Source organism: Rhea pennata, chromosome Z, assembly GCF_028389875.1.
Source record: "Rhea pennata isolate bPtePen1 chromosome Z, bPtePen1.pri, whole genome shotgun sequence".
NCBI lineage: Eukaryota > Metazoa > Chordata > Aves > Rheiformes > Rheidae > Rhea > Rhea pennata.
In genome coordinates, this window is record NC_084702.1 from 35,592,921 (window position 1) to 35,618,825 (window position 25,905).

At 37.6% G+C, this 25,905-nt stretch overlaps 1 protein-coding gene across 1 annotated transcript in view; it reads left to right on the forward strand.

The window, feature by feature from the left end:
• The window catches only part of FBN2 (fibrillin 2), a 180,226-nt gene that overhangs the window by 134,324 nt on the left and 19,997 nt on the right, over nt 1-25,905 (forward strand). Inside the window, exons 35-49 of the mRNA XM_062599002.1 lie at nt 1,816-1,938; nt 2,289-2,411; nt 7,064-7,225; nt 8,268-8,336; nt 8,958-9,083; nt 10,257-10,382; nt 11,010-11,162; nt 15,676-15,744; nt 16,280-16,405; nt 17,366-17,491; nt 17,892-18,017; nt 19,724-19,840; nt 21,854-21,982; nt 22,299-22,418; nt 25,446-25,571. Of these exons, the coding sequence (XP_062454986.1) occupies nt 1,816-1,938; nt 2,289-2,411; nt 7,064-7,225; nt 8,268-8,336; nt 8,958-9,083; nt 10,257-10,382; nt 11,010-11,162; nt 15,676-15,744; nt 16,280-16,405; nt 17,366-17,491; nt 17,892-18,017; nt 19,724-19,840; nt 21,854-21,982; nt 22,299-22,418; nt 25,446-25,571 (1,821 nt within the window). The remainder of the gene's footprint in view (nt 1-1,815; nt 1,939-2,288; nt 2,412-7,063; nt 7,226-8,267; nt 8,337-8,957; nt 9,084-10,256; nt 10,383-11,009; nt 11,163-15,675; nt 15,745-16,279; nt 16,406-17,365; nt 17,492-17,891; nt 18,018-19,723; nt 19,841-21,853; nt 21,983-22,298; nt 22,419-25,445; nt 25,572-25,905) is intronic.

Sequence of the window (25,905 nt, forward strand, 5' to 3'; positions counted from 1 at the left end):
AAATAAATTAGAGAATTTGGGGAAAAAACCTTGGTATGTTGCTGTGATTTTGACAGAAATCTGAAAGCATTCTGTAGATTAAATTGTGCTCTAGGAAAACTAGAAGACTTAGGTGCTGAGTACCAGCATATATTTAAAAAAGAAAAGTGAATATATTAAGTGATGACTCCTGGGCTGATTTTTGCAATGAGGGAATAAAAGCCAAACCTTGGAATTCATACAACAATTATAATGTAATTAATGATCTGGTTCTTTGGAAATGTCCTTGGAATTTTAGTACACTAGCTTCTCAATGGTACAATCCTTTCCATAAATTTATAAAGCATCATCTTAACACTATTTATGTTGATGACCTGATTTGGAGGTCATTCCACGGCTGTACTCCACAGGTACTTAAAAATTTTCCTCTAATTTCCACTTTAAATTTATTCAGGACAATTGGCTCTTATCTTAAATTTTATTTTCCCTTTACTCAAATAATTATTGGCCTCCTTCCCTGAGAGTTACCAATTCTTGTAGTGTTGCTATAAAGAGGCATTTTGTCACTTCACAAGCTTTGGTTAGGGCAAGCAAGCCAAGCTCACAGCAGGAATTTCATTACTCTAATCATTTTAATATCCCATTTTCTACAGTTGTTCTAATTTTAGTTCATCATTCTTGAACAGAGAGCTGTACACTGTATTTCAAATGAAGTTTTATCTGTGCTTGGTAAAACGGCACTAAGGCACTAATTCTTTCCCGTCTCTTCTAAAAAAAGGTCATGAAGGCGTGCTGAAATTGCATTAGACTTTTATATGGCTGCTTTATTTTGGCAGCTTACAGATCTTGCAGTCAGATAGTACCTCCAAACCGTTTTCTTCTTACGTTACTTACCTTCAACCTGAAGTCATATATAGTTTGTCTCTGAATGCATGAGTTTTCACTCTGTCCTGTTATGTTTTACCTCCCCTCTAGCGCTGTAGTTGAAAAGGTAATTATTTTTTTTATATTATTTGGTCACCATCTGTCAGCATCTTTCAATTTTATTTCATCTTCGGGTTTCACAAGCCTACAGCCAGTCCTTTACGTGCATTTTGCACAACGGTACAAAACAACATATCAGTGTTGCACCACTGTGTTTTTGTACTGGGATACTTTTTGCTTAGCATCCCATACAGTTAAACCACAAAAGATATACATAAATGTAGCACTGATTTACCCTAGCTTATCCATTCTTTATACAAGTTCTTTCAATGCAGGCTTGGTAAAATCACAGGTAATTCTTATTCTCCCTATTCCCTTCACCTATATTCCCTTTCCAAGGAGATACAAGTAACTGAGAACACCTAATCCATCTCCTCCTTCTAAATACACGTCTTTTCCCTAGGAGTAGTGTTTTTAAAATCTTACATGGTTTTACTAATAAGCATCGCAAACTGAGCTAGCAAGTGACTGTTATAGTTTGTTATGCTCGTTCTGCTTAATGCATGTTTTGAAAGGGACTTGGCTTTTTGTTTCAGCTTCATTTGGAGTTCTGAGAATTCAGTTTTCTTATTGTTACTTTGCATATTAAATACAAATTATGAAATGTTTTTTGTATCAGGTAAAGTTTATTACATCAGGTAAAACAGGAATATGTAATAAATAGCATTAAGAATACCTCACAAATCCCCGACTACAACTTTCTAAACAAAAACTAGTGATTATTCACAGATGTTACATCTGATGGGGGTTTTGAGAGTTACGTGTCTTTATTTGCACTTAGCAATACAACACACTATAATAATATTTTATGGTAACAGTATGCAACTTACTGTTCTTGATATATTCCTTCAGATATCGATGAATGCTCCTTTCAGAATATATGTGTATTTGGTACCTGCAATAACCTACCAGGAATGTTTCATTGTATCTGTGATGATGGCTATGAACTAGATAGAACTGGGGGAAACTGTACAGGTAAGTTTCTTCTGTTCAGAAATACATCAAGACTTCAATATGCTAATTGTAATTAGTTCATAAAAATGTACCTTTTGTTCTCTTACGACATTCTTTCTCCACTAAACAAGCAATGTTTGCAATTGTATGGTTTGGAGTAAAGAATGGAATGAAGATAATGGTTTCTTAGATTTGTAGTTGTATAAAGGTTATTCCTAAATGTTTGATAAATTGTTAGTGCTTCTTTTCTTCAATTTCAACTAGAAATAACTTGCATTTGAAATATTCTTGCACATTTTGTCCTGAAAAGTAAAACGATTCCTCTCTCCTGTCCAGCGAACAGATTTATAAATGTAGTCTTCCTATTTTAGATATCGATGAATGTGCTGATCCCATTAACTGCGTTAATGGTCTCTGTGTAAATACTCCTGGGAGGTATGAATGTAATTGCCCTCCAGATTTCCAGCTGAATCCCACTGGAGTGGGTTGTGTGGGTAAGTGAAAGCTACCTGAGGTATTACTATAGAAATCGCATGAAGAAACCTGTTGGGTGGATACTAGATGTATTAGACATGGATAATTTGGCCTTTTTTCAAAGCCAGGGGGACCATATTGATGCAAATGAGGATAGCAGGATTCAAGAATTACATTTCCACATGCTGCATATGCTGTTGTATAGTTGTTGAGAGATGGATTTAGTCATTTTAACTGCTTAATGGCATTTTTATTTCCTTTAAAATACATCTTTCTTTTCTTTGCCCAAGCATGTTATTTGTGTTACTGGTTCCATTCTCCTGACAGTCAACAATTTGCATTTTAGTAACTGAATTTTTAAATCCCAGACTGATTTATACTTTTCCTGAGATAGATGGTCAGTGTTTTGCTCACTGTTTAGCTTAAATCTAAGCTTGAATTAAAACTGTTCTAGCAGCTGTTTGGCTGGAAATGAGCTGCAAAAGATGCAGTTCACTGTAGTTTACGTAATTCCCTCTGGCTTACTTAGGCTTAAAATGAATTTTCATTACTTTTTTACCCTTGTCACTTGAGGTAGAAGGGCTATCATGTGATTACAGTATATGCTAGCAGACGGTCTGTCTTGGGGAAGGGAGAGTTGAGAAGAGGGGCTATGACTCAACTATAATGCTTTGTTTGACCCTTTGTGTGTTACTTTACTTGGAAAACAGCCTTTTTATTTTATTGTCTTGGAAGGCTCAGGTGCTGCTAAGTTTGTGCTTAGATCTTTGTCCATTTTCTAAATGTTTACAATATTACTATAGTGTGATGGCAAATAAGTATATTCTAAACAAAGCATTTGTGGGAAAAAAATCCTTCAGAACAGATTTTACTGTTCATCTTTTCTGTATTTCTCTGTTTTCTGTCTTGGTATATTCTCTGTTGCTTCTATGAATGCTAGAAGAAAGTCCCATTTGAGACTTTCAGACTTCCACAGTCTTGAGCAATTTATTCTAAAATTTTAAGCTGAAATTTTTAAAGAAGTTGTTATGTAATCGATTCCCATTGAACTGGAAATCTGTTTCTATCTCCCATAGACTCTTCTGAAAATACCTGCCTCAATAACTTTCTCCTATGATTGCAGTCTGACTTAAGCATTCGCTTTGCCTGAAATCCTGCCTCTTGGGCTCCACTTCGGCATCATGTAATGCTCAAATCCTGATTCTTTCCTACCAGCTGCTGTGTCTGCTCAGTCTTGCAAGTCCTGAACCACGACCAAGGTTTTAAGTTAGCTTGAAAGAAGCTTATGAGAGTGGATTTTCCTACTGGAAGCTGACTTCTGTTCTGCTAAATAATGAGAGTTTGAGTTGGAACTCTTCTTTGGGACCAGCTGCCCTAAAGACGTTTTGGGCAGGGGTCCCAGGTTTCTTCGAGAAAGCACCCCACAGTGGAGGGGGAACCCTCCCAAGGGTAAATCTAGCAACTCTAGAATCCCAAATGACAGAGGGAGCTCCTTCTTCGAAGAAAAAAATGTTTAATGAGAAAGGGTCAAACTATTGAGAATAGTGTTTGACCTTTAATAAGAAAGGAAAGCATCTTAGACCATTCTGCATTTCTCTCCAGAGGAAACATTAAAGAGCTCTGTCTGCTCTACAAAAAAACTGTTTTGTTTTTCACCAGCAATAGAGAGAGAGAGTATGGGAAATGGGCATGCTGAGGCCAATGCCATTCCAATGCAGCTGTACTCATTTCTAGAGGTGGTATGGGTTAGTGTCTGCTGACTTAGGCAGTCCAAAGAGGTCTGTCGTTCAGTTTGCTTATGATCCATTGCAGTTTCAGGACTGCAAGTCCAAATTGCATCTTTACTGGCAATGAAATTTGTGCCACTTGCTGGTCCTAAACGCTGACAGGTTGAGTGCCAGTTCCCAGGGCAAGCAGGGTGCTGTAGGTGGTGCACCAGAGCGCAAATTCAGCCTTGCTTCTGGCAGGAGGGAGATGTATGCAGTGTGTACTTCGACTCCAAGCAAAGCCAGTTTGCATGAAAGCAAACTCATAGCACCAACAGTTCTTCCCACACGCTGTATCGTTAATGTAGGTGTACTTTTAGAGCTGGCTACAACAATGCTGTATAAATGTAATGTTAGTGGAACTCATTCCTTTGCCCATGAACACAGTGGGAACATGGTAAAACCTTACACAGTTTTCACTGTAAGCCTATAGTCACGTGGAAAATAAAATGCAGAGGCCAGTAGGCCTCACCAAGAGAAAAGAAAGTTTCTTGCTTCTGAGATGCACAAATTGTACTGAAAAAAATGTTCCAGAAACTTCTCACAGAGGACAGCAGCTCCTGGTTCTCGTCAACAGCACTCTCTCTTGCATACTTGAGCAAACAAGGAGGAGGAATTTAAATTCCAGTTCCTCTCAGAAGTAACAGAAATATTGTCCTTGGCAGAGAAGAACATGGGACAGTTCATGCGAAGAGCAAACTGAAACCTAAAACCCATGACAGACTCGGTATCAATATTCTGCTCAAGAATTTCATGCTTTGCCTTCTTTCCAATGACTATCATCTCCTATTGCTTTTAATGGGCCTGAGGTCTTAGGCTGAAGCCATCTTCCTAAATGGTCATTGGTTTTCACTTTTCTCAAGGAGAATGAAGCCCAATCTCTTCCTGGCTTCTCTTAAAAAGGCAGATGTCTTGTGCTATCGCAAATGGAGAGGAGCATGCTGTTCCTCTGAGAGCAAGAGGAGGTGGGTATTTGCAGAATAACCACATTTGGGTTATTTCAGCTGAAGTCCCCAATGAGAACGGGGGGGGGGGGGGGGGGGCTGTTTAAAAAACAAACAAACAAAAAGTTTGTGTTACCTTCTTGTAACACCGTATTATTTTTCAGCCTTAACAAATTGTAAAATTTGTAATTATTACCAGTAATCTGAAAAAAAGAAAAAGAAAGAAGACTACAAGTCTAATATATCCTGGTCAATGATGTCAGGCAAATCTTGCCTCTAGGGAGTGTAAGATATCCTGCTTGAAGCTTTTTCTTTTCTATCAGAAGCTCAGAGGTACAAAATAGGTACTCGTGCTTTGCCACTCAATTCTTAACCGAGTGTTTTAGCTCTAACTCAGTGACCATTTATGTTGAGATACTGAAATTTGCTGTAGAGCATCTGGGGCATAGAATATGAAGAATGTGCTACTGTTTTGTAATCTCTACTACAGAGCTAATATGCTCTTAAAATGGTGCAGAAAACTTCACCCAAACTTGTCTATTAGTGCTTAAATTTGAATATGTTTAAATTTTGGGGGAAGTTTGAAGATCTCTCAAGATCTCTTATTGATTGATTTCAAGGGTGTATAGATCAAAAATTCAGTATGAAAATTTATTTGAAGTTGGCTTTTTTGCCATACTTGCTTAACTAACTAAAGCTAAAGTGGTAGAACTTGAGAACAACCAATTCTTAGTAATCCAGAGTGGGGTTTTTTTTTTTGGGAGGGAGATATCCCAAACATCAGCATAATTGCATAATTTAAAAGGCCATGTTATGTCTAGTCATTTGTAAAGCTCTGGGGATTTCAAAAGTATGCAATACCCATATTTATCATAGTCTGTTCATCTTATTCTGTGTAAAATTCTGTGTAAAATTCTAAGGTTGTAGTGTCTAGTCTTTGCTGCAGGCCATAAGTTAAAAATGTGATAATTCTTGGCCTCTTGTGAAATCATCCAAAAAATCATTTTTAAGTTTCCTAGCGATACCATTAACAGAAACAGTTTTGAAGAAAATATGCAGAAAAATACTTAGGCTTTTAAACAAAAAATATACCAAGTTTTTCTAGAGTTAGTTTCTACTCTTCTGCAGAGGCATCCTTCAATAGCAAGTTATTTCGTAGACATGCTCTTTAAAATTAAAAAGTTAATATTAAAGAAATTAGTATTTCTCTTATTTAACTGGTATAATATTATAATAGTTGACTATTTATCATCTCCTTTCTTGCATTTAGAACTCACTACTGGTTGTTTTCCGTTTATAAAGAATGAAGGGAATCTGTGCAGCAGGAAATTCCTAGCTTTACCTCTCTTAGTAAATTCCCTGCTCATTCGACTAATGCCAGCAGTTGTCTAAATGACTGAATTACAGTTTGAGTGAACTAATAAACAAAATTTCCTCAAAGCTACTGCACATTTTGGTCATTTAGATCATTTGTTTTGGTACTGATAATTTTTGGAGAATTTCTTTGAATGTGGAAGAACTCTTCTAGTTACTTGGTAGATGGGATTTCATTCTGTAATTCTACAGAAAAATATTTTTAAATTCCTGATGGAAGTCATAGCCTAGTCACAAACAGGATGGAAAAGAATGGCTAACAGATAGCCACAGCAAGATATCTGATATTTTTTGGATTAAAAGATTGGGAAGAGTAAAAGTGCTACATTAGAGTATGGTGAGACTCCTTAAAATGCTTTAAACTGTTTTCTAGCTGCTTAGGAGACGGAGGCTGTGGCTTCACCCTGACATTTTTCAAAATCAGTAAGCATCAGCATATGTGAGCATTTTCAGCTTGCCAGTGACTTAAAAAGAATGATGTAATCTTGGTTTCCCGCTTTCAGATGTGGAACTTCAGTATGAATGTTTGATGTTCCTGTGTCCAGACCATTGAGTACAGCTGTGTAATCCCGTGTCTTTTATGTGTAGATAATCGTGTTGGCAATTGCTACCTGAAGTATGGCCCACGAGGAGATGGCAGCCTATCTTGCAATACAGAAATTGGAGTTGGAGTCAGTCGTTCCTCATGCTGCTGCTCTTTGGGAAAGGCATGGGGAAACCCCTGTGAGACTTGTCCCCCTGTAAACAGCAGTAAGGAAATGTTCCTCTTCCCTTTTTTCTCCCTTATATAGAAAATGCTAACAAGAAATGAAAAAGTATTTGAAAGCTTTTACTGTATTACTATAAATTTATCGCTAAAGGAACTGATGAATTACTTCACAAGGTTGTGTGCTGGCACAGCTGTTAGAGGGGGATGCAGAGGATATGGACTTCAGTCTTCTGTGACTGACTTGGAGCCTATTCTCACACTATTGAAACCAGTGGGAGCTTTAGAAGGTGCTTCCCATCGGACCGGGGCCCAGCACTCTGGGTAGCCTTCGGCACGTTGTTTTACTTTGCTTGGCTTTACTTTTCTCTCTTAAAAAAAAATGCTGATTTTTTTTTAAGTGCTGATGTGCTTTAGGAATCTGAGTAGAGCACATGCATCTGTTAGGAATTTTTATTTATCAGCTCTGTGTTGGTAGAGAAATAAATTAATCATGCTTAGAAACTTGAGTCATGCCTTTAATCTAGAGAACTGTAGCAGTTCACAAAGGAGAGTTAATATCTTTGGGTAACTATTTCTAAATCACTCTTAAGTACTTTCAAAAATGTCACCTAGTGATACTTACCACCTCTGTAGACATTTGAAGTTCTTTGAATGAATAATGCAACAGAAATTTTAAGCATGTTGTGTTTAATAATGTCATAAGAGCACGAATTCCAATTTTAATGCTCATATATTGTAGAAAGAGATTTTATATTAAAAAAGTAATCAAAACCCAAAGTGGAGGGTATAAAAATGCCTTTATACAGGCACAATATGCAGAAAGCACCATTCCCCTTTCCTATGGGAATATTCCCGGTTATGGTATTCTTTTAAGCAGGGCTCTCAGTCTTACCTTTATTTTCTGCAGAGGTTAATGAACTTTCTTTATGCACTTTGAATAGGCTAATGAGCATAGAAAGCCAATGAGTGTATGAAAAAAGAAGCATTAAAAACACAATTTGAATTTCTGAAAATGTGTTCCTATTATTAGCATTTTATTCTTCACATAACTAATATTCTCTCTTTTGTTATATTTTACGTCAGCGGAATATAATACTCTTTGCCCAGGAGGGGAAGGATTTAGACCAAATCCTATCACTATTATTTTAGAAGGTGAGTTCCATCCTAAATGATGATTGGCAATAAACAAAGTGCTATCTTTGGAAAGGTCTACACAGAAAGTAAATTATGAAAATGTTGTTACATTTACTGCAAAGCGAAACCCCCATATTAAGGTGAATTAAACAACATGATGAAAAGGAGTATTGTAGAAGAACCTTGAAAAGCCCAAAAATATTTCAGTAGGAAAATAAGCTGCTGCGTACCTTTTGTGTGCCTCCTTACTTGAATTGACCTTTGAAATTGGCCCCTGAAGAATAAATAATTTATGAAAATTATAGCTTATCAATGGAAGGCTTAAGTTTCAGGAAATATTCGTTGGACAAAAAAATCTCTGGTTCCAGTGAGCGTGCAGGAATGAGAAATTAGATGCCAAATTTCTGTAAACAGTACTGGAAGTTGAACTCTGTGCTTATCAAGCTGAAATGTGCTCAAGAAAAGCAGATTGAATGATACAGAATGAACATCTCATCCATACTTTTATGATCTGCAATTTAGAGGCAAAAAAATACATGTGACAGAAGATGCTAGTTGGTAAGAATTCAGGGGAGTACTTAAAGTGTCTTGTTTCTCTTCGTTCTGGAATGAAAATACATCTTTTTCTCTGTTTTTCAGACATTGATGAATGTCAGGAGTTGCCAGGTCTCTGCCAAGGTGGAAATTGCATCAATACTTTTGGCAGCTTCCAGTGTGAATGTCCAAAAGGCTACTACCTCAGTGAAGAGACAAGAATCTGTGAAGGTTGAGTGCCTTAAAGATTTCTTCTCTAACGCAGTGCAGTTACTCTGAAAAATACGACTTCTTTAGCCTTAAATCCACAAAATGGATATAGTACCTCCACTCTTTTCTAAAATTATCTCTAAAATCATTAGTCTTTAGCATTAGTGGCATGATTTAGATAAACCTTGAAAAGTTACATTTGAACATACTAGTATTTATTTCTATATACTAGAGCTGAAGTAGGTATATTCAGTTACGTTAAGATGGGTATTCATGATTTCTGGGTTCTCATCTCAACACCTAATATTGCCTGCTAGTTTCATGAGGCTTCTGCTGTTGTAAATGAGAGCAGCTGTCCTCTCTATGGCAGTTCAGAGTAGCAGCTTAGGTTACGTAGTGTGCTTTAAAGTGAGTGTGTGTAATTTCTGTCTTCTCTTTGAGAATTGTCGTGAATGTTAGACCCAGAAAATGGAACTAGTAAACAAGTTATTTTAGAATGTCATAAGTCTTCTTTCTGCCAAAATGAATTAAGAATGGAAAGCCATTTGTCTTTCAAAACAGTGTGTGTGAATTCTGCAGCCTTACTAAGCTTTGGTGAAGAAGACAGACAAAACTGGATTTGCATTTAAATTGTTTATAAATTGGGGGAGGGGGGCTCATGTGCCAAAAAATTGCAAAAAGAAGGACCAGGACTAGAGTAGCATGTTTATGTAGTTACTAAGCTTGAGTATTTCTAAGTAATGTATTTAAAACACACATATATTTTGCTTCTAGTATGGGAAGTGCTAGTGAATTTTTAAGAGAGTTTTAAAAGAAAAGCCGACCATTTTCTTAGTGGAGCAGAGAACACATTAACAGAACTGAAAAGTGACAGTGACATTCCTGTGGGAAGAGTGCCCTACTGAGACAGTATCTTCTTTGGAGCTGATGGGCCACAAGATGCCCCAGTTTCGCTGGTACCTTCAGCAACTTTAATTGGGTGTGTTTTCTTGCACAGACTGAACTCAGTTTGGGCTAATACCACTTATCAACAGCTATTACAGTAGCTACTTAACTCAAATCTGAGCTGTAAATTCCAAACTATCCAATAAATGAAACATTTTTGTTATCTTGAGGTATACTTCTCAGAAATATTTACTAGAGGTCGGTCCTCCTGTCATTTTGTTAACTATACTGCTTTTACTTGGTCTATAGATATTGATGAGTGTGTTGCGCATCCTGGTGTCTGTGGCCCTGGGACCTGCTACAATACCTTGGGGAACTATACCTGCATTTGTCCACCTGAATACATGCAGGTGAACGGAGGACATAACTGCATGGGTATGCAAAATATTTTATTTGCTAGATTAGTCTGCTTTGGAGATAGACTTTGGATAGACTGTTTTGGGGCCAAACTCTGTGCTTAAGATTTCCCTTCTGACAAGGCTGATTTTGAAGTCTTAAAGACTTTAAGTGTGTTGTCCAAACATTGGACTTGCAGATATTCACATTCTTGATAAGTTGAAGTTCTTGTTGTTGTTTAACTTCCAGACAGTTGTGCCACATAGTCAGGGGAAGAGATCCCAATGGCTGATGGGCAGTGTTTATTGCTCTTACTCTGTAACAGAACTCAGAAGCAGTTTTTCAGTTTCACCAGCCATGTTCAAATGCTTTGGCTTGTTAGACAAATGGATCTGGTGAGCATCCTCATTTTGTCTCTGTTTTCGGGGGGATTTTTTTTCCCTCTTTATGTCTTTCAATGCAAAATGACAAATATTTTACGTAGATCTAATACAAAGAGAGTAGATGACTTCAATCTTTACATTGTTTTTAAATGCATCTGTGCACATGCTCAAGGGTGCATTCAGAAGCCAGTTAATGAATCAGTGTCTAGGTCAGTAAGGGGATTAATATTTACGTAGGTGAGTGTGCTGGTTACTTTTTAAGTCATTCTTACCTCACATCTAGACATGAGAAAGAGCTTTTGCTACAGAAGCTATAATGGAACCTCCTGTGAGAATGAACTGCCCTTCAACGTCACCAAGAGAATGTGTTGCTGCACGTACAATGTTGGCAAAGCCTGGAACAAGCCTTGTGAGCCATGTCCAACTCCAGGAACAGGTAAAACCTACCATAATCATCCCATTTGGTTACTTTCTCGCTCATGTACTCCTTTGACATGTTAACTGAAGCTAAAATTTCAGCCCCAGAACAATACCTTTGCTGTAGTCCCGAAGCAGAGTGACAGTACCTCACTGTCTGTCACTGGCTGGATTAATCTGGCATGCTGTGCTACATTCTGCTATTGTAGTGTTAGGAATAGGTGTTTCTTCCACTCCTGCAGTGTTTAAGTAGGAGCCGCTACAGTGTTAACAGTGGACCGTAAGCAAGTCTTCTGAATACATGACTGCAAAACTCCCATCTCTAAAGCCATCAACTGGAGGTTTTTGGAAAAGCAGTCACCTGGTGATAACAGTGGATGATTCAGACTTGAGAAGAGATGTGTGCTGGCTGGTGTGTCTTACAGGATGATTGATTTAGGAAAGTATAATTTGGTAAGTGCTCAGCTGGGGATATGTTTCTAGTGTCAGAGCAAACCAGTCTCTGTCAGAGCAAAAGACTGTTTCATTACCCAGTGCGTTGCTGCTCTAGAGCTTCAGTCATGCCCCACATCTGACTGATCTGCTCAGTTGCTTTTGCATTTCCTCTGCTCAGGATGATGAACTGCTCAGTAAGCAGAGACACGTAAAGGAAAGTAAAACTTCCCTTTTGTAAGGGAAGAGAAAATAATATGGTAACCAGTCATCTGTCAGTTAGTGTTTGTGGAGTGTATTGCCTGGAATGAAGCACCCTAGAGAGTCGATAAACTCAACTCAGGAGAATCGTCATCAGGAACAAAGTTGGTGAACTTTGAAATCCAACAGTATTTCTCGCCCATTTGTAAAATAGCAAAGGTGCCTAAATGAAATAACTGTTCAGTGCAAATACATTTTACTGTGCAACTGACTTTGCCCCAGGCTAATTGCCACTAAACCCATAGCTCTGCTGCTGCATCATTGTGCTGCTAGTGTAACTAAGGTCTTCCTTTTGTTCTGCCTGATTTATCCTGTCGACGTAAGGGAAATGGCAGATAATTTAGGAAACAGTGTCCCCTACAAGTAATTAGGAAGAGGAAAATGAGACTGAAAAGAAAATATCCTTTTCCTTTCTTTCCTTAAGTAGGAGTAGGGAGAAGGAAGGAATGTCGCTGGCAGTCAGGAATGGAAGATGGAAATAAGCTTGAGGGAGGAAATACATGATTGCTGTCACAGAGAGCTCATAGAATCTTTTCTCACAGTCATTTTACTCTGTGCCATGAAATTGTCATCATGATGACAACTCATTGAGAAAAATACAGCAATGTAATAGCAGGGATTCACGCAATTAATGTTCTTGAGTGGAATTCTCCTTTCAAGTTGGTAGTACTGAAGTTCTCAGAAACTTGTGCAACTCTTAAAAATGTGTGGAAACAATTCCACTTGGGCAATCTGCAAGCAGTTACAGGGTTAAAATATTTACTGTTGAGTTTTGCCTTGTTAGCTCTTCTCTTTTAAAGGCCTTTACTATATTTGGAAACATCGTTGAACCTCTTTCACTATGAGAAGAGATTGTGTGAGGGATCAAACACAAATTCCAAGCGTAAATGGTTGAATAGCTGCAGTTACATAGTATAAGCAGTAAGTTCTGAAGTCTGGATGGAGGCTGCACATCACAGACTAGGGGTTATGATACACTGACCTTAACCAGCTTGCCAGAGTGAGCCCCGTAGCTCATTAAAAGCATTATTCTGCTCTAATGAGAAGTATATTGTTCCTCTGTACGAACTTCACATGCCTGGGCATTTGCATTCTTCTTTGTGAACAGTGTTCTCTCTTCCTTTTGTAAATCTATGTTTAACAATTAATTACTGTTTGATGACTTTAGTTCTACACATTATATAGGTCATATTCATTTTCAGACAAGCCTTAAATAATCAAAAATAATAATTCTTTCTTCATTTTTTTTCCACCATAAGGAGTGGAGAAACGCACTTTGCAGCTGAGAACTGACCAAATGTTTGTAGAACTTCTTTGGGGTTTGATTATTTTGGGAGTGCTTGAACTCTCAGGAAGTTTTTTTCCTGTTATAGGACCTGTTATATGATCCTGTTATATCATCCTTTTGTGCTGTAAAAATGATACAGTGATAAGTGCATTGTATTTAGAAATATATTTTTTAAGTCGTGGTTGCAAAGTCAGACTTTCAGAAGGCAAATCTCTGAAGTGTTTGCATATTATTAGTTTGGCCCAGTGTATAAGGGCATTATGATGTAATTCATGCTTAGTTGTTTTTCAGTGTGGTATAATTGAAAGAAAATGAAAGAACTCCATTAAATGGAATGCATGAACTAGGTAGGTAGCATGACATAGAGACAGAAATAGGTCAAAAGAAGGACTGGATCTTTCACACCTTATTCTTGGTCCACCCAAACTTGACCTGAGGCATAATCACAGGAGCAGATCGTCATTGTCCACGGGGACAGGGGAGAGAACCTGAGGCCCTCTTTTTACCTAGTATCTGTCTTCTGTGGGTATTTACTGACAACAGGAAATGTCTTAAATCTACCTGTAGAAAAGAACAGCTAAAAAGAAAACCTTAACTCTTACACGTGCTAGCATAAAACAGCAGAAACTTGCTGGATGATACAGTAGCAGGAACCTCTAAGACTCCATATTCTGTAACGCAGGATAACATCAGCAGGCAGAGACTAGCTTACCCTAAGGTCATTAAACAGGGTAACAGAAAAAAGAAGAAAATGTTGAGGTTCATGTATCTTGGATCTTGTTCTACTTCAATAGAAAATAACAATGAATTTTTGAATGTGAGAAAGAGAGATACTTGTGGAAAAATATTTTCCCAAATCTTATTCAGAGCAACGATCAATCTAATTTGCTGAAACGTTAATAAACAAAAACATTTGGTATCAGAGAGACAAGAATTACTTAAGTTATAACCCCAGTGATTAAGCTTCACAAAATTACAAGCTACTGAAAGAGCTGCCCTTAAAATGCAGAGCATCAAGAAACCATAACTACAGCCAGCAGCGAAATAAGCTATCTCCGCTCTAATCAAGATCCCTAACTACTCGCAAGAGGACAGAAGGAACTTCTTTCCCTTTTTCTGGCGTTGGAAACGATGCCAAATAATTAGTCTACATTTCAAGTTTAGAGGTGAGGTTAAGGTGTAGATTCCGTACACTTCATCCCCCTGGATAGCAGCTCTCAGAATATAGACTTTCAGCAGGCTCTTCATCAGCCCAGGTAGTGGACCCAGGCCACTCACAGAAGTGTCCGGGTGCTGCGCTTCCAGAGCCCTTCTGGAACTGTAGCTCAATGGGATGTTTCTGTAAGTTCTATCAGTATCCTTTAGAAGGAGATTTTACCTTGGCTTAGTGCCCTGCAGGTAAAAATATCTACCACATACCTTTGGAATTTTTCATTAATAAGAGTATGGAAACTTGGTATTGGAAGAAACTTACTTACTTACTTTTTCTGGAGATTTTGAATGCCAGTATGTTTTTTTTTTTTTAAAAAAAAAAAAAAAAAGTTAAACAGCAACTTAGTGTTTAATGTTAGCAGGCACATACTTAAACCACTCGTTCATATGGGTGCTGCATATATACTGGAATTATTTTGCCTTCTCAGACAAGTGAGATTTCAATTCACAATGCTATCAAAAGTCATATTTTTGCAAATTCAGCATAGGGAAAAATAATTATAGTCCTGTTATTTTTCAGATTTCTGCCTGGATCAGAATTTCTCAATGTATTTCAAATGTGTTACACTTTTTTCATTTCCTGCAAACGCTGTCCTACCAGAAAAATCTCAGACTGACAGAGATGCTTTATGAGAAATATTGTAGCAATTTAGTTTAGTTAGAAGTAGCTATTCATTTCTTACAACCTGCAATAATTAATGGATTTCGTAATAGCTGGAAAAAGGTACCTGTGCAAAAGTAGCCGATTTCTTCTCCATGTGCTGTAAATCCATGCGCATAATGCAGCAGAAGTTGTACACCTTTCCTTGAAAAGAGAATTAAGATGAGGATACTAAAGCAGAATGCTCTTCTGAAGGCCTCTTTTTTAAAGCTGAGCTTCCCTTCTGCTCCCCGTGTCAGAAGACCCGAACTGCCGTGCCCTTGGCAGACAGGAACAGAGCCGGTGTTGCCAAAGGCGGCTGGGTACAGTTAAGTTACATTTAGTTCTCCGTTCTGAAGCTGCCACAGCAGATTCTCCTTATGGATGTCTAGAAAGCAGTAATAAACATTAAAAGAGAAGTTACAGGGTCCCGTTTAAAACAAAAACTCAAGTTCTGCCTTTTCAAATAAAACATTTGCTCTTGTGTCAAATTCTGCAGAGATTTGAGAAGAGTACAAATTAGTGTTCCAATTTGCATTCATTTGTTGGCAACCTGAATTTTCAATACATCTGTGCAAGAGGCAGTGGCTTTTCTCCTCTGAGTAGATTCGGCTTGTAGTAGATGTTGAAAAGCTGAGGAATCTTACAAGCAATTCTTGGGAGATCATTAAAAATGCATTTTTCTCTGTTTCGCTCTAGCGGAATTCAAGAACATATGTGGGAATATTCCTGGCTTTACTTTTGACATTCATACTGGAAAAGCTGTTGGTAAGTTTAGCTAAATATTTTCACCAAAAAAGTATTTTGCCCAAGTTTTTGCTGCAGTATGATAATGCTAAAATGAATATTTCATATAATAAAATTCTAACTTCATTGTGGAGAAACATTGATGACATACATTGTGAGAACGAAGTTAATATACGTTGTTCAAAATCTCTCTGATTTTTGTTTTTTGATTTCCGTATCTTGTTATGAACTTTTGCTCTCCCGCCATTCTCGTTCAGGGGATTGAGTTTTAATGGATAATATAAAAGATTCTGGCTTTAGCAATTTTGCAGAAATTATCTGCATACTTGACACAGTTCTGTATCTTGTCTAACATATAGTATCACTCTGTTTTGATCACCTCCTGAACTGCACATAATTTATTTTCTCTCATAGCGGGAATATGTTTAGTTTTATATCCTGTAAGTAATTTAAGTAAGTTATATGGAACTTCTCCAACTCGGTTCTAAGTACTGTGAAATTGAGCATCCAGGCAGTACAAAAAGGCGTGTATTTGTCTAACTCGTCTCACTTTCAGATATCGACGAGTGTAAGGAAATCCCAGGAATCTGTGCAAACGGTGTTTGCATCAATCAGATTGGCAGCTTCCGCTGTGAATGCCCCACGGGATTCAGCTACAATGACCTGCTCTTGGTCTGTGAAGGTGATTCAAAGTGACATTATTTTCTATCGAGTCCCCATAAGCATGTTCATCTTAAAGGGAACAGGAACATTTAATTCACTTGTTTTTCAGACTCCTAAGATAGCGGCTGTATGTTTTCTTACAAGTGCTCAAGTCTATAAATGAGTTTGGGATGTTATCTTTAATATGTGTACACACATAATTACAAGATTTTTGAAAAGTTTTGTATTGTTACTGCTTTTGCTTTCAGGTAACCTTAAATAGGACCCATTTTATGCTCCAAATTTACTTTAGGGGGCGGTTTTAATTTTTAGATTTTTAGGAAAAAGTTTTTTCGATTTTTGCCTCTTGTGTCTTCTTCTGGGTTTTGTAAGTAAAGAATTGCCAGATATTCAGAGATGTGCTGTGTTTCTGTTTTGATACTCCGGGGGGGAATTGGAATTTGACCGATACAGCTTTCTGTTTATGACCTAATCTTGAATTTATTTCAAGGTAGTAGTTTATCTTCTCTGAAGCTAATAGAAGTTTTGTCACTGGTATTCAAGGGTCCTGCGCTGACATTTGTGCTATAGAACACTAACAAGTTGTGCGAACACTAACAAGTTGTGCACTTACTATTTTAGTTTAAAACATTATTTTCTTTAAAATATATAAGAGCATAGGGAAACAGAATTTATTAAAAAAAAATTTTTTTTTAGGCAGACCTTTAAAGTTTTTATGACTACTATGCATAGGAGGTTGAATTCATAAGATTTGATTTCCTCCTTCACCCTAAACAACAATATGTTTTTTGATGAAATTGTGTTGATTTTGCTTCAGTTTGCACTTGTGATAGAGGAAACTCAAGGTCAGAATCTTTTCATTTTGTTGAGCACAGCCCACAAAGATTAGTCCTACGCAGGACTGAAAATACAGTCAAAATTCTAGGCAGGAATAGCTATCTTGTGGTTTCTGATTCATGTGTGACTCCGGATATTTCAGATATTGATGAGTGCAGTAACGGCGATAACCTCTGTCAGAGAAATGCAGACTGCATCAACAGTCCTGGTAGTTACCGCTGTGAATGTGCTGCTGGTTTCAAGCTTTCACCCAATGGTGCCTGTGTTGGTAAGAAATCAGTGGATTTTTCTAGTCTGTTTGAATTGGTTTGTACATAAGCAACAGTACATACTTCACTCTCTTAAAAGTGCAAAAGAATCATTTATTTGCTGTTGCTTTGCACATTTTTCTGTGTGTTTTATGTACCAGCTTTTTTTAATAGCTGTGTTTCTCTGTTCAAGGGAAGAAAAGAGAGGGTATCAACCAAATACTAACAGTAGTTTTGACCTCAAGGTGTGTAGGCAAGAAGTTCCTATAAAATGAAGTTTTGTTATGATTCAGGTTTAGCTGCAGATAATTTTGAGTCTGGCTTTAATAATAATAACAGATTGTAAAAACATGTTTGTGTAAAATAAATGAATAATAAAAGTCAATAATGTGTACCATCTGTTTTATATTTTTCTTATAGATCGCAATGAATGTCTGGAAATTCCTAATGTTTGCAGTCATGGTTTATGTGTGGACATGCAAGGAAGTTATCAGTGCATATGTCACAACGGTTTTAAGGCATCCCAAGATCAGACCATGTGCATGGGTATGGAAAGAAAAAACTTTTCTGCTAAAAAGGTGGAAGGAATCTGAATTTATTAATTTATGAGGAGACTATACTGATATTAAGAGGCTGATTTGTACATTCTTGAACTTCCATGAAGAAAGTGTGTGAAGTTGTCCTTAGAGGAAAGTATGTCAGTTGGGGGAAAAAAATCACGGTGTTCTGGGGAATAGCTCCGAATTACCAAAGAGTATGTTAACTCCGTTTTCACAAAAAAAGTGATAGTGACTTATTTGAAGGAGAGATTTATAGGTGATACCATGGAGGGATGAGTTTGGAGAGAAAAGACTAATTTTCAATTATTTAGAGCTTTACTGAGTTCATCTTTCATTTTAGAAAACAGTCCCACGTATAACTTAAATATAAGCTCATTTTGTAGTCAAGTGATGATATGGTAAATATGATACTGAGAAATAAGTGCAGACACTGTTATTTTCTTTCACTGTTTCATGTTTAATTATAAAGGCTTTTTTAAAAAAGGAAAAGGTGGTGCATATATGAATTCAGTTTTCTTAATGTCTTTGAATAGTGTTTGAGCAAAACAGTCAAAAAATGTTTTTGCTTTTTGAAATAACAATCATACAAATGTCAGCTCTAAACTGTAGAGGAGTCCAGTGTTCTCTAGAAATATAGGTGTGTTTCGATTTCCTTTTTAAACAGACATTGAAAACCTCTTCACATCCTGTTACATATTTATATGTGCCTTCGTTGTTCTCATATTTGAACTTAATCATACTCATCATCCTGCCTGAGGAGGACACTTGGAAAAGTGACTTGTGTTAATAGTACAAAATTTCCAGACCATGGTCACTTAAAATAGTATCTCTAATAATTCTAAATTGAGTTTTTCTAGTCTGAAATACAAATCTTGATAGGTTATGAAAAACAGTCCATGCAACAAAGTATTTACTTTCTGTAAATAAATATAGATAGATATTTCAGGAAGTTCACAAGAATTAGGAAAAAGGGGATCTAAATACCTTTCAGATCCCTGTGAAACTCCAGAAATTCCTAGAACACACAGCAGGAAACAACACTGAATTCTAGTGCTTTTAAAAAAATGGATTAATCCAAGAGCTTGTTAGTGGTTTCTGTATTTGTGGATACACTCCTGACAAAATACTGTATTTACATGTGTGAACTGACCTGTGACCAGGGACATGTAACTCCTTGACAGATGCATTTTCAACAGGTTTTCATGTGCATAATTGTAAAAGGTGTATATAAAACGCAAGACAGTTCCGAGCCTGTCTGTGATGCTCAATCCATTGTACTAACCACTGTATCATAGATACGTCCCTCAGGTTTCAGTTGTCTGATAGCGCATTTGCAAGTCTTGTTGCTACTAACTCACTCCTTGCATGGCACCCTTTAAAAGGGAAAGAGTGTTTGCAGGAAAAATAAAAAGAAAAGAAATAATGCCTCACAGTATTGCACATTGCACTTATTTTGATCTTTGTACATAGCAGTACCTTTTATTAAAATACAGATAAAAATTAATATTATATGCAGTGTTTTCCTATGCTTACTTAAGAGCTTATGCACAAATATTGTAAAAGTCGGCATTAAAATGTGACAGATGAAAGGAGAGACGGAGGTTTACAGTATTGTCTGCATGTGCACAGGTATCACATTAACACACACCTGGGAAAATCAGATCCAGCATACAGTTTTGTTTCTCTTTGCAGATGTTGATGAATGTGAACGCCATCCATGTGGAAATGGAACGTGTAAAAACACGGTTGGATCATATAACTGTCTGTGTTACCCAGGATTTGAATTAACTCATAATAATGACTGTATGGGTAGGTGATGTAATCTAAACTTCTCTTTCATTGCTGCTGTCTTGGTGTGCAAGGGAGGATGCATATAAAGTTGAAACTCAAACAGAAGATAGTTCAGGGTACTAAGAAAGGTAATTGAGCACACTAACTGATACAGCTACCTATCCTAGGGATTAATCATTTTTATAATTTTTGTAGACATTTCAGAATACTTGTGATTGGGCAACTTGCAAAGGTATCAACCCTAAATCTCTCAGTGACAGGGGCAGCCTTACTGTTCCCTGATGGTTTAATGCAGCCCTCACCCGTGTCAGATTTCCTGGGGAATTCTAGCATGCAGCAGTAGAGCCCTCTGACACTGCTGCATCTCCTCACTATTAGCTCCGTCAGTCCCTGGCTACTGGCGTGGTCTGTAGAGGCCACTGGCAATAAGCATAACCTTGTATCACCCAGCCAGTGTCACCTCCTGCATTCCAAGTCATTTATTTCGCCTCATCACTTGAGATTCATGCACAGCACGACAGAGAAAGCAGACTGGCAACAAAAGAGCTGGCTCAACTAAACTCCTTAATCTCCTGCTCTCGTAAGATGAACTTTGCTTACAGAGCGGCGTTGCTATTTCCTATTCCCCTAAAGCAGAGAACAACAGAACTACTGATGGTTTTGGACAACTTAAATTCCAGGATACATGTAATAAAGAAAACTAAAATCTTCCTGGACTGAAGAACAGACTTGTAAGTCTCTGGAGATTCATGCTCCTTTGTGTGAAGCCTCAGCCAAAAGGAAAAAAGACATTATATTCCTTTCTGGTACAGAAAGAGACACAAAATAAAGTCTACTGATTCAGTCCACCGATTCTTTCTGATTCAGGAGAGAACTAAAACATTATCTTAAGTATTTTAAGACCTTTCCTTGTCCAGGAAAGAGAAAATGCAAAACTTGCTCAAGAAGGAAAACAAGCTGCACCCAACGAATGCACTGTTTGCCAAAGGGGTGGTTTCCTCTGTGCAGCAGTACAGCTGCCAGTCTATCTTGGGAGCATCTAGTACCTCAGTGCTCCAGGCTCTGCCTTCAAGGAGGCCACAGACTTGCCAAGCTGGCTCACAGACTTGCTCCTGACAGTCTGGAGAGCTTTCTTCCAAGCGACCCCAGTCACTCAGAGGCAGTGCAGCCCATCCCAGTGTAATACTCTCTCGAGGTACTTGTAGTTGTGTAACTGTAGCACAGAAGAAATGCACTATGGAATAAACCAGTAACACAGGAACTGCTGTATTGGCTGAGGCAGGAGGTACGTCTTGTTCAGTAGCTGTTACTTAAGGCTTCCATGAAGAACTAAAAACCTTTGTAGTTAAAACGATGTTAACCTTCAAATTCAAACAGTGCAAAACACTAAAGTGTAAGTTGTCCTTATGCCATGATACTCATCCAACCTTCTTGATGTTCATCTGTCCTGACACTTTCTCATACGAATTTTGCTTGCACAGTCTTGCTTTCCGTTTGCATTATTAGACTAACTCTGTAAACTAGTAAGCATTTTCAGACCTCATCTGTAGAACAGTTGTGAGTGAGAAAATCATTCTGTGGAAAGCAAATGACATTCCAAAATTTGAAAAATGACAAAGCAACTTCTAGGGGAAATTCGAGCGCATATAAAATGCAGAGAAAATCCAGGACACCCTACGTAGCATTTTGTTTTCTGTGTCTGGAGTTAGTATCACACAGTCACTTGGCAGCAAGTGAATGTCTCCAGATGCAGTAGCTGAGGTAATGCTGCAAGTTTAAAAATTGTAATACCCTATAAAAAAGTGTTGTTTAAATAGAACATATACCTTAATGCACTTGAGTGAGAGTTACTTTCCACAAGCTGTCAACTGTTCCCTTGTTGCTACAAGATTTACCTTTTCCATGGAAATATAAATTGCAACTTGAGCGTGTTTATAGCACACTGTATATACTGAGCCTGCTTACACATTCTAATGGTTAAACTCTTGGAGGGACTCTCACTTCTGCAGTTTCATTTTTTGTTTTTTACAGATATTGATGAGTGCAGTTCCTTCTTTGGCCAGGTGTGCAGAAATGGACGGTGTTTCAATGAAATTGGTTCCTTCAAATGCTTATGTAATGAAGGATATGAACTTACTCTAGATGGCAAGAATTGCATTGGTATGTATGATGCCACTTGGAGATGCTAAAGCCGAGCTGAAATAATGTGACTGCTAGCCTCTATCTAAAAGGAAACGATCACAGTCTCCGTTTCCGAGTTTAAAAAATTGTCAGCGACTTGAAGGAAAACACAGTAGAAGTATCTGGCTTTTAGAATGCTGCTATTGATCCTTATGAAGTTAAATGCCTTAGAGAAAGAAAGTTAGGAAAGAACCGTAACATCTTTTTCGTGAACAGCACTGTTATGTTCTGCAAGAACAATGCCATGAGAATTTTGTAATTCTGAACCTTTCCCGATTCCCTCTACTTTTCTAAGATACTAACGAGTGTGTGGCGCTACCCGGCTCTTGCTCTCCTGGCACCTGTCAAAATTTGGAAGGATCATTCAGATGCATCTGTCCACCAGGATACGAAGTGAAAAGTGAAAGTTGTATTGGTAAGGCGAGTTGTAATTTTTGCTTCTGGACAATTTATCAACAAGAGAAAAATACGACCTTTAGAAATGTTGATAAAGCTATTGAGCTTATGGGAAGAATTGCTTAAATAGGTTTCTTGTAACAGTCGTCTTCTGATTTGGAGTTTTGTATAATGTGTCTCAAGTACTGAGATTCCTGGGGCGGGGGGAAGAGTACAGCAGACCTTTTGTTGGTTTGCACGTTCTTGTTTTTTTCATGGAGGTATCTTTTAAAGCCTGGCATATATTGTTCAGGAGCTAAATGTCACAGATCTTTCTGTTGTTTGCATCGGGGGCATAAGAATGAGTTAAGCTTCAGTGTGGCAGGGAATAATGAAAAAAGATCAAAATTACAACCCTCTTTTCAGCAGAGCAAAGCAGAGCTTTACTGTGAACTTAGATAGTTTATGTTTAAATCAACTCTGCGGGGCACTTGGCAAGGAAGCTACGCGCAACTGGTTTTAGGCAGCTGACCTAGGAGCCTTAGGTTCCTGTGTGGTCAGTGGACGGAGTAAGAACCTGTCTCTCTCCACTGACTATATGAAGAAACCTGGTTCTCAGCTTAAATGACTTAAGTTAGCTAGTGTGAATACCTCCCCCGCTTTGCTCCCTGCCCCACGCTTGTACCCAAAGCTCCTGGTAATAAAGAAACAGTCTGTCCCTGTATGGACTCCAGAAAGCACTAGTGTGGATTTAAAGATTTGGCCTATAGCTGCCAAATCTGTATCAATCAATAAAGCCAAATCAATCCAGCAAAGACTGGATCTCAGGAATCATTTTGATTTTTTTCTTGAATGGTATTTTCCAAGCCTGGAAGTTCTCATTCCTGTATATCATACCACAATACTCAGCTTGCTTGCCAACTTTATGGTTTCTTTTGGCAACTGCTGTTCTTGTATTAGCAGCTGCGTTTGAGATTAATCCAAATCACCTACAGTTGTAAAATGACAATGAAAGCTTTTGGTTCTCCAAGAATGTCACTGTTTACAGCCACTTTCAATGTCCTGACATTATCTCTTGAGGTACCACTGTCCTCACTGAGGACAGCACTTCAGTGACTGCCAAATAGATTTTTGCCAGAACTGAAGAAAAGGAACTGAATTACATTCTTTCTTTCTTCATTCTGCCATGTGTCCAGAACATTAGTAGATAAAATTCCCCCCAAATGCCTAGGTAATATTAATCAAAATATTAGTACAATCACACGTGATTATTGCAGTCTTTGCAACCTGTTTTGTCCCTTTCTATTACTTCTGTGTGCTAACACCTTTGTAAGACGCTATTTCTTAAGTCTGTAGTGGGATGACGTGCACTAGGTAGATTGCTTTTTGAGCTCAGGTTACTTAGATACAAGAGAAAACTAAAACATTTGGGAGCCAGGAAAGAATTCTTAGGTTTCAGCTACCATTTAACAGATTACCTTCTGTTTTACAGGGTATGGAGAGGAGAGGCCTCCTAGTTTCCTTTCTGTCATCTGGTTAGTAGCCGATCTGTCACAGCTACAGGATTGGTTACTACCACTAGTCCCAAACCGTTCATTACAGTAATAATCAGTACTTCAAAAGAGCAGGTTTTTCCATCCTCTTAACGCAGCTGAATTGCTAAGCTTTGCATATTAGCAACTGCCAGTAACTAGGAAAGTAATAACCTTTCTTTTACTGGAATAAATTGAATGCTTCAGATTTACCACTTCGTAAGAGCTTGTCCACGGGAAGCTACTGTGCTTTATGTACTATATTGGGCAGTAGCTTCTGAAAATGGGACTGCAGATAACATTTTTCAAAACTAATGATGTCACAGAATTCTACTCCAACCTGACTCCTCATTCTACTTAGCTTTTCCTAGTGAGAAGATTTTATTATTATTTCCATTGTTTCCGTATCTGCTAAATATAGGTCTATAAAGTGCAATACTGAATCCTAGAAAACTGATGGGACACTAAATGGACAAATCTGAAGTCTGATAAATACCAGGAAAGGCGACGCTACCAGTTTGCAACTCAACATCCGTGAAGCTTGCTTTCATGGAGAACGTCAGTTGCTGCCTACAATTTCATTATTATCAATGTAGATGCTCTTGACAGAATATACAGAGACACCCAGGCTTCTGTGCTGTCTCTTTTAATATCCTTTACTAAAATATTTGAGGAGTTTTGTACTGCAGGTGTAGCTCTAAAGATTTTAGGGTACTCTTTAGAAATTATTAAACTTTAAGAATTATTTTAGCAAAGCTGTGTATTTTTTGTCAGGATTTGTAGAATTAATAGAATAAGAATGGCTTAAAATAGTAGATTAAAAAATTGTCTATTTAATGTATTACTTTTTTTACTCTGTTTATGTAGATGCAGGACATGTAGGCACAATTTTATAGGCATTTGTTATTTATATTAAATAATCTTAATTTTTGCTTTTGATGTTTTTAATAATTATAAAAAGACTGTAATAAAAAAACTAATCTCACACTTAGTCATAGCAACATTTTCTAAATTATGTGACAGAACAGGAATTAATTATTTAAAAATAATGTATCAACAGTAGCTGTTGAAAACTTTGGTAAATATAAATGTGTGTCTTGTAGGCCACCCTCTACTATCTACAGTTCCAGTTCACAGACAGTCAATCAGCATGAAAAATCATACCTTTAATTACTAAGAGCTACCAACATACAATTTTTTAAAAAATTATTCTTTGACAGAGAAATATTTTTCTTCTCATGAATGTGTCTTCTCGTGTTTCAATAATTTGAACACATTTGTTTAACATTTATATTATAAACAATACAACAAAGAACTAATTTGGAAAAAAATCAGTTTGGGGAAAAAAAGGTAAAGTATCAGTGGAACACTCTTAATTGCTATTTCAAAAAGGTGTCTTCAAGCATATTTCTTTGCTCCTTTATATTGGAGGAGTTCCTCTGTTTGAAGTAAAATTGAAGAATAATCTTTCTTTCTTAGCTGAGGAATTCACAGCAGATGGGATTATGATGATGTTTTTCTCCTTTATTGCACAGATATTAATGAGTGTAATGAGGATCCCAACATCTGCCTCTTCGGCTCCTGTACTAACACCCCAGGTGGTTTCCAGTGCATCTGTCCCACAGGTTTTGTGCTGTCTGACAATGGCCGGAGATGCTTTGGTGAGTGAGCGAGTTACTGATGCTAACTAACAGCCGCTCTGTAAGAAAGCAGCAGTTCGCTGTGGCACTGCAGCTGTACTAGACCGCAAGGGCAGTGCAGTTCTGCAGACAAACTTGCGAGTATGTAGAGATGTTTCTGGCTTTCAAGGCCAGACAGGATAAAGCCCTGAGTAGTAACTTGATCTGCCCTCGTAGCTGCCCCCACTTGCAGCAGTATGGGATCTCTAGGGGATTCCTTCCAAACTTTGTCCTTACAAGGGCTGGAAAATACTTTCAAAATATTTAAAAAATACAGGTCTGTATCACCATTTCTTTCAGGATTAGACACTCATTG